The sequence below is a fragment of the Strigops habroptila genome, chromosome 2, assembly GCF_004027225.2.
Source record: "Strigops habroptila isolate Jane chromosome 2, bStrHab1.2.pri, whole genome shotgun sequence".
In the NCBI taxonomy this organism is placed as follows: Eukaryota; Metazoa; Chordata; class Aves; order Psittaciformes; family Psittacidae; genus Strigops; species Strigops habroptila.
The window spans coordinates 71,510,334-71,522,601 of NC_044278.2; the positions used below are offsets into that span (position 1 = coordinate 71,510,334).

The following is a 12,268-nucleotide window of genomic DNA, read 5'->3' on the forward strand; positions in this document are numbered from 1 at the left end:
GGAAGGACTCGCCACCCCATGCAGCCATCCCCTTCACAGACCAGGGCACCCCTACTCCACATGTCTGGGCAGAAGTTTGCCCACAGACAGTAACTGCTGCCTGCAGGCAGGGATGCTGGCTTCAACTGCCTGTCTCTCCTCCTGCCTCTCTTCCTAGCTGTGTCAACCACAGCACTTTGAGAGGGACCACTGCCAACAACCAGGGCAGGAGAGCTTCACAACTCAGAAATTGGTTGAGCCATGGGGTGGGGTTGTCTGCATCTCCCATGAAGCCCAGGCCAAAGCATGGCTATGGCAGTGCAGGATGTCCTAGCCACAGAGACCCAACTGGCCATTGACCGTCTGAGAGTAAGCCCTTTACCACAGTCTGGAAAGTGGCAGAGATGCACAGGTCTAGAGAAGCACAACCTCTCTGCTCTCTGTTATACCCCTGCACTGAACTGCACCATCTCCAACCACACTGTGCCTCATTTGCTTTAGGGGAAGGTGGCTCTACTGTGTGTGGCCTCCTGCTCCCCTAAGGTCACACATTTCCAGCTCTAGATTATTTCTTTACCTTTGATTATTCCACCTTCCACCTCAGCTGAGCTCCCTACGCCTCCTGGAAGGAGGCACCCATTTCAAACACTTACACAGAGGCAGTAATGGGCTGGTCCATCTACAGCCTGTGCTGTCCACTGTCAGTCAGAAACACAAGAGGAGCCATGTGGTGGCCTCAGCTGGAGATGCCCTTGGGAGAAAAGGGCTAAGGGAGAAAAGCAAAGAGGATGAAGGCTGTGGGATTGGCAGGGGATGTGCATGATGGCCATGCTGTGCTCACAGTGCCTCAGGCCATGACCTCCCTAGCAGCACCTGGTGACCAGTGCCAGCCCACAGTGCTTGCTCAGCCTCTGGGACTGCAGGGCGAGAAGCCCTGGCTGCTGTCCGCTGGCTGGGAAGGCAGGGAGTCTTTCTGACTCAGCAGGAACTGACCTGAATCCCTGGCAGGGAGGAAAGCAAGTTTTCTGCCTTCCACGCATATCTTGTCCCTGGCTGTGGTGGGTGCCCTTGTTTTGAAAGTCAAGGTCCAGGGCTCTGACAAGGGCAGTGGGTGATGTCTCAGCTTTTGGCCAGGTTGTATCACCATTTCAACAAATCCCACCTCCGGGTACACCCAGTATGGAGATTTTGTAGCCTAGCAAGATGACTCCCAGCTCATCAGGGAAGCTGAAAAAGCTTTGGCTTTTGCACTGAAAGGTGTCTTTGCTTAAATCTGAATGGGGATGTGCTCATGAGAGTCAAAAACATCTTTGGCTGCAGCCCTGCACCAAGCTAGACAAATAGGTCTGCTCAATGGGGTCCTTAGCTTTGCTGCACACAGTCACAAGAGTCACAGACACTTGAAAATGCGGAATTCCTGTGAAGAGCTGAGTTTCTGGGGAAAATGTTAGATAAACATGATATTGGAGGTTTCATAATAGCCACTAAGTAAAGCAAAACTACCTGTGGTATGAAGATGCTGAAAGTTGGAGTAAATGAGAGTAAAATTGTCCATTGCATTGGTTTTGCTGGAATATAATTTTATTGCAGTTTGTAAGGTGGAATGTTTCCATTAAAAATATGCTCTTGAAAAGCCAGAAGCCATTAATGATTATTTGGTTAATTAAGTTACCTCTTTTTCCCACTTTGTGAGATAACTGCTTCTGTTATTAACAAAAGGTGGCTGACTCAGGGCCCAGTATGTGTTGTGATAATTGCTTGGGTTGGGATGCCAGTCTGGGGCAGCAGCCTGGGCTTGTGGTGGGTTTGCAGTGGAGAAGGTGTTAATACCTCTGGAGAGTCCTGTTCTCCTGGTCATTCAATGAAACCCTGTGCTGAGATGTGGTTAGTGAGTCACTTTCACTGTTTCTTAGTGGTTGGGGTTTGGTTTCTGCTTTTGCTGCTTACAGGATGAAATATCAATAGAAAGGCTTTTATGCGACATTCCGTGCTATTGTTCAGAAATTCATTTGTGAAGAAGGAAAAGGCAGTCTCCAAATAACAGCAGATTTTGGCGGATTTCCATCTGCAGCGGAAATTTAGAACTTCTGAGCTCTCATTTCCTCTGGAAATATGAATCAGTGTGCATTGCCCTGAGTATGAGCCTGAGACACATCTTCGTGTCTGCTGGTATCTTCGGAAGAGTAGTCCCACATACAAAATGATAACAAGTATAAACATTGGTAGAATGGACCTGGTAGAAAACCAGTACATATTATTATGAAGGCAAATTCATGAGAATCTTCAAGTATTCAGTTTTGCTTCTTATTTTGACTGTTAGGTTATGTAATTGTACTCTTTCAAATACCAGTAGAATCTATGGAATTAAATTCTGGGAAAATGGGGGGCTAGAAGGGAAATTTTGGAGTCTAACCTAAAATAATCTTATAAAGTAAGATCAATCAAGTAGTATTAAAATCTACTATATGGAAGTGATGATTTACGGAAAACTGTTTAGCAGTATATCACAAATCTTAGCTTAGGATGTGGGATTAAAAAATGCTATCTTTAAGCAGGTTAATCCTGAGGATGTGTTTTATTCGAGCTTGGTTAATTACCTTCAGATTAACATATGTTTTCTGTAGAAAAGTTAACTCAGTAACAAAGAAACATAATTGTAAAGTGATCACATCAGCAGACCTTTGGGTATGATCTGTAGCAGTCTTCAATGCCTCTGCTTTGTTACCTGTTTCAGATCCTTCTTTAGAAATTTAAGGGGCAAATGTGTGGATGACCAATACAAGGTATTTAAAGTCCAAGAGGAATGAAATGTTCTCAGGAGACTTGTCATGTACCTGAATTTCAATATGTGCTTTGCCGAATTAAGGCCATCAATGTTTAAGTTCTAGATTTTTTAATATTTGAGTAGGTGACAGTGTCTCCCAGCATCCCATAAAAGTACCAGAATAAGAATGTGGCTTTCCTGCTTTCCCTCCTGGCCAGCACATTCGCTCATTCCCTGACAGTCCTGCACCTGGCATGAAGTAGAAATAAGGCCACCTTGTTCTACGGGTCCATCCTATTTAGCCACCACCCTTGTTCTGGAGTGACTTCAGCTAGCTAAATGGCAGTTTTAGGGTCTACACTAACAGATTCTGGTAGATATTTGCTCTGTATTGTTCATTATCTGTGCCACCTCACCAAGGGACACTTTAACATCTTTTGTTCGGTTTCCTTTGGTCCCGCTTTCATGTCTTTCGTTCATTTTTCTCTGACAGAAAGCACCCCTTGGAACAGAAAGACTTTGCTAGTTTATTATTAACAGTGAAACTGATGAAGGTTTGAATGCCTGGCTTTGTGGCTTGGATTTTGTTTTGAATAGATATATGTTAAAAAAAAAAAAAAAAAAGAAATATGATCCTGGAAGATTTAATGCCACAAACCCATTATTAAATCCTGAATACCATCAAAAGGGAGGTGCTGCTCCTTCACTTTGATAGTGAAATGTCATCAGAAGTGCCCCTTTTCTTGCCAGGTACCCCACTGCTGGGCTTGTCCATCTCATACGTTCAGTTTGGGACCCTTCTCAGCTGCACAGCTTCCAGGCCTCTGCCTCACCTACTGCACTCTGGCTGCTTGCCCTTATGCTAAGATCATTTGATCAGCAGATCCACGACCTGTTATAAGGCTGTGCTGGGCAAATGAGGCCATGGACTGAGGGGCATTGAGTGGGAAAAGAAAGTGTCTTGCACATAGCAAAACCCTGCCTTAAAGCACAGCCATCTGAGCTGATGTGCTCTCTTCTGTGTTAGGAAGTGCAACCCTGGAGAGGAAAGCCATACAGGAGCCCTGGGCTTCAGTGTCCAGTCTTAGAAGACTGGGTGGATGGCAGGCATCTGCTGGGCACAGTCAGTGGTCCCTCACAGTACTAGCACCAGGACTGAGTCAAGGAATAAGTGCCTCGAAAAAGTGGCAATCTGAAGCCCTCAGTTACATCCCTGGTAGCACCTCTGCTTCAAGCATTTGATTTCATTTGAATCAGTGAAACACCCGAGAGAATACATGGATCAGCCTCTAAACCACCAGCGAGTCCCATGGCACCCACTCCAGGGAAGGCTTGTAAGGATAGCCAGACACTATAGGACTTGATGCAAGTGGGATATGGAGAGGAATCCCATGTGCATAGTTCTATTAAAACAGCTGCACCCATCCAGCATCCTGCTTGATATTGCAAAACTATGTGTAAGAACCATGAGACATAGAATAACACCTGCACTGAGGGATTTAATACCCTTATTGTCTGTGTGGTGATTTGCTTTCGTTACCACATTGGCACTTAGCTCACACTTGCCCAGCCCACTCCGTATGATATCCACAGCAGAGATTTTTATGTACATACTTTTTCCTTGCAGTTTCTCATCTCATGACCATTGGCTACACTTATCCCCCCATACCCATTCCTAAGCTACCTGCTGCTCAGCCTCTCTACCCCCTGCCCCTTGCACCACCCTCTGAAAATGTCCTATGTGCTAGAAGGCTAAAGATTTGAAATCTTAAATTCCAGCAGTACAAATTCATCAGCTGTAATGATTTGTAGTTCAGTCTCCCTCTCTCACCCATCCACCTACCACAGTTGTTTATGTCAGGTCTCCTCTCCTGCTGCAGGGACTTGTAAAAATGAAATGGTCTGTATCACTGTAACTTTGAATGAAGCTCTGGTTGTAGCATGACTGCTAAAAAGATTAGAAGAGGTACATTGGCCTTAGGATTCTCAGCAGAGGCTAGAGGGAAGCTCCCCTCACCCACCACAGTGCTCACAAGGCAGACCAGAGCACAAAACCTGTTTGAACAAAGGTATTTTAAAACATTGGCTGCATACCAATTACTGCTGAGTCCTATTCATTTTGCAGTACACTCTCTGCTGCTATGTAGGAGTAATCAAAGAAAGCTAAAAGCAAAGTGGAGATAACAATCTATCCTGGTGTGAGTATTAGAAGATGAAAGAGCTTTGTTATTAATGCCCCAATAACAAGCTTTGCATTCCCATCCTTGCATGGGAACCCACGCTAGCAAATAGCAGCACTTTCCACCTTTCAGGTTTCCTCACTGATTTTCTGCAAATGAAGACCACCTCTGGGGTGGTCTTCACCAGGTCCACCAGGGAAAAATCTGTAAGGATGACTGAGGAGAAGTACAAGCAGCATTACTCTTGTCCAGGGCTTGATAAAAGTGAAAAATTTCTCAGCACTGTAACCACTGCCCTTGTAGAGAGGTGGAAAGACAGAAAGCTTATAGCACAAAGAGATGCTGTCAAATTGCCAGGGGTACACAGGAGCTATAAGGGAGGGCTAGTCTGCAATGCCTTATGCTTTTCTGCAATCCTGCAGATTTTGAAGCAATGTCAGAGCCTGTCCTTTGTAACCTGCCATCAGCTTCTCCTCCAAATCTGGTGGCTGCCTGTAAAAGCCTCCACACTCAGTGTTTTCCAGCTGGCCCCGAGCAGTCTAGTCCTGCAGTTCTTGGACTCTCTCTGTCTATCTTTCTGTCTGCAGACGTCTCAGTAGGCACACCTCTTCCCCATCTGCCCCATAGCTCTGGACTATTCTGGTTCAAGGAATTGGCCAGAGCCAGGCAGTCTTCATAGTAAATAGCATTGTGGTTTAGCATTCCTGAATTTTCAGAGCTTATAGATTAAAATCTTAGAAACAAAGAGCTTGAAGAGAAAACAAAGTTTAGCAGCAGGATTCCTTCTGAACAACTTCAAAATATCTAACCTATATTTCACCTCTGAGATCCAAAAATCCAAGATTTAGAGAGTCGTCCTGCCTCTTAGGGGATTCCTGGGCTCTGGATGCTTCTTCTGGAACTTACCACCCCTATGGAAGCCCTGGATTTTGCTCTGAATCTACTGCAAAGCTGCTGCTGGAGCTCCCTGGGGAAAGATCTCTTGGATACTTGGGAGTTAGCCCCCTTCTTCAGTTCATATCTGATCTGCCGGGGGGGGATTTGCTAGGTCAAATGTGAATCTCTGCTTTGTGAATGGCCCTGCTGCATATGAATCAATTCCTTTCCTTGAAAGCACCCTAAATAAGATGCACAGTGTCTCAGATTAACTTTTACCTGGGCTGAACTGTTTAATTTACTTTCTTCATTCAATTTTGGAGGTATTTGCTGTATATCATCATGATGTCTTGTGACCTCTGGAAGCATTATCAGCTTCCTCTAAGGACGAAATGTGTTTCAGGCTGTCTTGTTTGAGGGGAGAGCAGACCTAGTCATCTAGTGTCAGAACGGAAGCCACAAGCTTGGAAAGAGGCTTGCTACAATCAAGAGGCAAACTGTGGGAGCAAAGAACCTTTCATTACCAAGACTTAACACCCTATTTCCTTGCATACACAAAGTCCCCATGCTGGAATCAGCATTTCAGTCAGTTCACTGACCCTTCTGCCTGCTGAGAAATGGCGAGTACTTTGGAATTAAGCCATAAAACTCTGTGAGGAATTCTGGCCATGTCTCATGGTCACTGTTCCCAAATTTATGCTATTAATCCTAGTGTCTGTTTCTTCTTATATTGATGCAACTTTGCCAATGCTGGTTTGACTTTTCCCCCTCCCCCCCCTAAATCAGCAGATGGATATTGTATTCAGAAAAACTGAACAGAGGGATGGCTCAGTCTGTCAAACACAAATCAACCGTACCTCCCCTCAGTTAGCATTTTCCTAGAAGGATTTGCTTGCTACAGGAAAGTTCTTAGACACAGTTATACTCTAACTTCAATATCAGACCACTGTGACTCTATCCCTTTAACTACCTGCAGTATCCCTCAGCAGATCCTTCTGTGGCTGGCCATCAGCTTGAAGAAAACCACCCTGGTGGATTTCAGGGAGACCTGATAGCAGCCTTCCAGTACCTAAAGGGGGCCTACAAGAAATCTGGAGAGGGACTTTTTACAAGGGCATGTAGTGACAGGACAAGGGGGAATGGTTTTAAACTAGAAGAGTGGAGATTTAGATTAAGTATTTGGAAGAAATTCTTCCATGTGAGGGTGGTGAGGTGCTGGCACAGGTTGCCCAGAGAAGCTGTGTCTGCCCCATCCTTGGATATGTTCAAGGCCAGGTTGGATGGGGCTTTGAGCAACCTGGTCTAGTGGAAGGTGTCCCTGCCCATGGCAGGGGGTTGGAACAAGATGATCATTAAGGTCCCTTCCAACCCAAACCGTTCTATGATTCTGTGAATTCTCCTTTCTGGCTGATGGCTGCAGCCATTCACCACTGGATGGTGGCCTGGCCCTCTCCCCTTTCAACCTCCCGAGGGTGCAGTGCTGATGCTCTGCCATGGCTTTGGGTACCGTGAAACTGCTCCTCTCCCGTGCTCGCTCACCGGGGCAGGCCTGGGCCGCTGCCTTGCCAGGACGAGGTCAGCCTGTGTGCCCCGCCCGCCCGCCCGCCCGCAGGCAGGCCGCCGCTCCCCGGGGCCGCTCCTGCAGCACCATGGAGAGAGGAGCGGCCCGCAGCCCGCCGGATGGGCCGGGCAGCGGGGCGCGGAGCGGGCAGCGGGTGGAGAGTGGGCAGGGAGCGGGTAGGCAGCAGGCAGTGAATGGAGAGCGGACAGGGAGCAGGCAGTGGATGGAGATCGGTCAATGAGCAGGCAGGGAGCAATAGGCAGGGCACGGAGATCCGGCGGTCAGCAGGGAGCAGGAGTGCATTTTGTAGTCCCAGCCCTCATTCAGCCTGCCCCTCATGTAACCCCACTTGTGTACAGAGCAGTGACATTGCCCACTGGAGGATATAGCACTAAGTTCCCTCCTCATAGGCTCAGGTGAAACCTGGGCTTGGCTGCCACACAGATATCTGGCTGGCTTATTGTTGACCGGCAGCAATCAAATTGATAGTGTGTTTTTCCTGGCAGTACGGTTTTGTCTAGTGAGGGAAACTCTCATGTCAGTCTCTTCCTGCTCTGAGTTGAGCTCTCTGGAAAAGCTGCCAGTGTCACCCCAAAGCATGTCTGGAATTGGTCTCCACACCCCAATGAACTCAAACAGTGTTTGCCTCTGCATGTGTGTTCTGGGTACAGATGCTGCAATAGCAGTTGCCTTGTTTCGGCTTCCTTCCACCCCTTAGCTGCATTACAGTGGCTGCTTCAGGAAATGGCAGCTCTGCATCTGTCTGCTGATGTGACCCAGAACAGCTGGGCATTGCCCTTTCCATATTGGCACCATCAGGATAGCGCTACTTGCCCCCCTTGGCTCCATCAAAACAGGTATTAGCAAGACTAAGAGATGCCAGCAGAAGATCTGAGGCTCAAACAAGCAAAGGTTCAAGGAAGCACATTTCTTCTACTTTCTGGTACACCTCCCTGAATGCGTGGCATGGAAAACCAGGGAGTGCAGAGGAGTAATGAAACAGCGTCATAGGCCTCGCATGACATGTGCTGAACTAATTGTTTGAAGAAACCTAAAGACTAGGGAAGTGTTATAGGAAAGGGATGTGGGCACAATTCAGTTTTCTAGATACACTTCTGTACTTTATGTGAATGAAATAGTTGTCTGTAGCATCACCAAAAGCAAAATGCCTAAGTAAAGTGTCTAAGCAGTGCCAGACAACTAAAAGCTAGTTCTTGTCAAATCTGGGGTTGTAAGAATTCAAGATGATAAACATGAGAGGAATGAGAGGAGAGGTAACCACTGCCTATGGGGCACTGAGGAGTTAGCAGGAGACAGGGTGGGTGGAAACTCTGCCGTAAAAAGTCAGTATCTTTCTGGAGTCTGTGACAGCTCTGACTCCTGTGGAGTCAGGAGCTTCGGTTCCCAGGCTTGCCCTTTGAAGGGTCTTTGTGGGTCTTTCTTACTGATAAGGAGTGAGGGGTTAACCAGAGGTTAGTGGTTTCGTTAAACAATATCATGCCTCTGCTAGTTTGAATTTCTGGCTAATGCCATGTGAAACGTGTGCAATGGGCCCTTGGTTTTGATCACACAATTTCCGTAAGTATATCTGGTGTGCTGGTAATCGTAACCAAGTTAGCTGAAGAGACAAAGTTCCCAGATACTATTTTGCTTCAAGCTTGACATATTTGTGTCAGATCTGATGAATGACTTTGCTGCATACTTCTCCCAGAGCAGCTGATTTAACAAAAGATACTGCTGCTTCCCACAAACATTGCCTTAAATGACTGTAGTTACAACACTATTACTATTGGTGCTACAGCAAATGAGTCATACTCCTCCAGGATCTTTCACCTGAATGTTTCAGTCACTGCAGTGGAGTCCACTGCAGCTATACATGTGAAGGTACACGACATTTGGCAACTGCTCAGACCTTTTGGCTACTGGTAGCAGTGTGGCCGTGCTAACCCAGACTTCCAGAAACATGAACCTCTCAAGATGTGTAGGTGGGCTGGGCTGCAGAACCTGAGCTGTTATTGCCTTGGCTATGCTCCTATCAGCACAACCAGTCCTTTAGCTGAAAGTCGGTTCTGGTAAATACCTGTATACTGCCTATGACTGCAGGGTAATCCTGCTCAAAGAAAGACCTCTGGAGTCTGTTTTTTGTTTACTCTGATTTCAATTGGGAAAAAAAAAAATCTTAAAACTTCCTATAGCTTATGTAAAAGCCTCTCTTGCAAAATCCTCCCAAAAGTCAAACCAAAACTTTAATAATCAAATTCATCTGCTTTGGAATAGAAGTGACTCATGTTATTTACTGCTAATGCTTTCTGTGGGGTAAGCTGAAGATGGAAAAGTAGGAATAGAGTGAGGAGCTTGTGTAACAGAGTTATCTTTGGCTATAGGACAAATTGCAAATAGATTCCACAAAATCATAAACATTCAAAAGAAAAAGTTATATTGCCAGCCCACCCTGATGTCAGTATGCCAGTAATGATGGTATATTGAAACTCTGAGGGCAGAGATGGGAGTTTGTTACTTCTTTAATCTGAGTGTTTTATTGTTTTACAAGGTAGGACAGAGTGAGAGTACAAATCTCTTTCCCTGTTGAACTCTTGTTTTCACTGGATTACCAGGAGTTTATGTTTAGCAGGTTTTCCAAACAAAATATCTCATAGTGTTTGTGCTACATGTAACATTACCCTTGGCTGGTGCATGCACTGGCAGGTTAAAATTAGATTTCCTAAATGTCAGTGCAGCAGCTTGTTACTCTCTTATCTTAACAAAAGTGTGCTACTTTAATTTGTTGTGAATTTCTTGTCTATGTTACCTCAACAGCAAATAAGAAAAATCTTATTCAAATGCTTAGGTATATATTTAAATTATATTAACAATATAATTTATTGATAACTAAAATGATAGTAACAATACAAAGTGGCAAATGAATTACAGCTGATTATTCTGAAAGCAGCTTTTGTAGTACTAGTAATAGCAATAGTGGTAGTGTTTAGTTACTGAAGTACTTGACATTGCTTTAAACAATTTTTATCATACGTGCCTAAGAGGAAGTGTCGGGATTTTTTCTTTACATTTCAATGGAATTAATGCATAAAGAGTTATTTGCAAAGATACAGTATTTCCTTTTAAAGCATATGTGTAAATTTCTATGGCTTTTAAGTAATTTTTGATGAACAGCATTCTTGAAAGAAATAAAACTATTCATATTGACACCTCTCACATGTGATTTGTGATGGTTTGGAGCAGGGCGTGACAAAATGTGTACCAAAATGATGTGGAGTTTTATCTCAAAATCCTCTGCGGGTGTAAGAGTCAATCTGCATGTCCCAGCAGGCAGTCTGATGCGGCAGGGGCATGAGAGGCAAGAAAAGGTATGGATTGGTATTGTCCCTGTGTTTCCAGGTTTCCAGACGTGTGAGGGGTGTGTGTGTGTCTATATAATATGGTAACAACTGTACAACAGTACATATTATACCTCATTCAGCCACTGGCTATTAATATCTTAGAATTGTGCTTCTTTCTGGTCTCATAAAAGCTTCGGAACACTGGCTCTGTCTAGCCTGGATTTTTTTCTGGTTCCCTAAAATACCAGTGTCTTAATCCATTTTTTCCCACTCTGGCCTGACTCCATCTTGCTTATGTGCTGCCCATACCCAGGAGAAAGCAGTCCCTCTGCCCTTGTCCTTGTGAGTACTTACACAGTTTTGCTGAAAAAGCTTATCTTGCCTACTGTCTTGGAGCTTAACAGCAAATAGAAAGAAAACCCTCTTCATTTACTGCTTTACACACAGAGCAAAACAGAAAACACATTGCGCAGTAAACTTTTCGTCAGTCCCTGTTTCTGAGAAAACCCGTTCCAGAGATAAGGCAAGAAGACCCTGTTTGTTTTTACGCTCTGATAGACACCTTTCAAATTCAATGCTTTCCATTAAAATGGACATTCTGAAACAGCACACCTTTGATCTTTAAAGTTAAATTATTAGCCTCTGATACAGCAAGTATATACACATGCACTTAATTCCCAGCACATGAATATTTGCACAGTATTCGTGGACTTGGTTCTTTGCTATCTAATTTCCTTAGATCATAAAAAGAGTGCTGATAGCTGTTACAGAACTTGCTGTCTTTCCTCCTCTCCTCATCCAGCAAGCAGGACGCTTATTTTTTGCATGGAAATTAGAACCGTAAAACAGTTTAGTCCTCTGCTAACAGTAGTTTGTTACTGATAGTATATTTACTGGAACTTTGCCCGGTATACTTATCACATATTACCAACCACAGAGTAGACCTTACTGTCTTTCTTGGAATACATATCATTCCTGCAAGGTTGTTTCTGGTATTCTACTTATAATACCCTTTACTTATACTCATCACAATGCTTTAATCATAATCTCTTGCACAAGCTAAAATAATCTTTTTCTCCTCAGGCTCACATCTTGCAATACACATAGCTTTCCATATGATACAGTTAAATTACACTTACTTACCTTCTACTTTGAAGATAGTAAGGTGAGGTCTGCAGTGAAAAGCACCCAGTGCATTGCCGGCACAGTTCATCCAAAGACCCTGGAAAACCCAAGTTGCAGTGATAACAGATGATGCTCGACTAGTGACTTTCCACTCATTTGATGCAGTAGCAGCAATAGCAGCTCCTAGCCCACAGAAACAAAAAATGAAAGCTATAATCTGTATTCCGAACATGTTTCTCTGTAACCCAGGGACTTAGTAATGCCACTGTGTGGAGAGAAAAGTACTTTAGTCATGTGAGTAAGCAAAAAGGCATAACATAAGCAAGTTACACTTGAAGAAGTTCAGTAACACTTGCTATGGAAAGTTAATGTGCCTGAAACAAATTGTGATGCTTGAGTGATTTAAGAAAGGCCCTAGGCATTGCAAATGTTGAGAAAGAAA

General features: G+C 44.5%; 1 protein-coding gene across 1 annotated transcript in view; it reads right to left on the reverse strand.

The window, feature by feature from the left end:
* CLDN10 (claudin 10) overlaps nt 1-12,065 on the reverse strand; it is a 55,144-nt gene extending 43,079 nt beyond the window's left edge. The window contains exon 1 of the mRNA XM_030477041.1: nt 11,845-12,065. Coding sequence (XP_030332901.1) covers nt 11,845-12,058 — 214 coding nt within the window. The 5' untranslated portion in view covers nt 12,059-12,065. The remainder of the gene's footprint in view (nt 1-11,844) is intronic.
* Between the last annotated feature and the right edge of the window lie 203 nt (nt 12,066-12,268).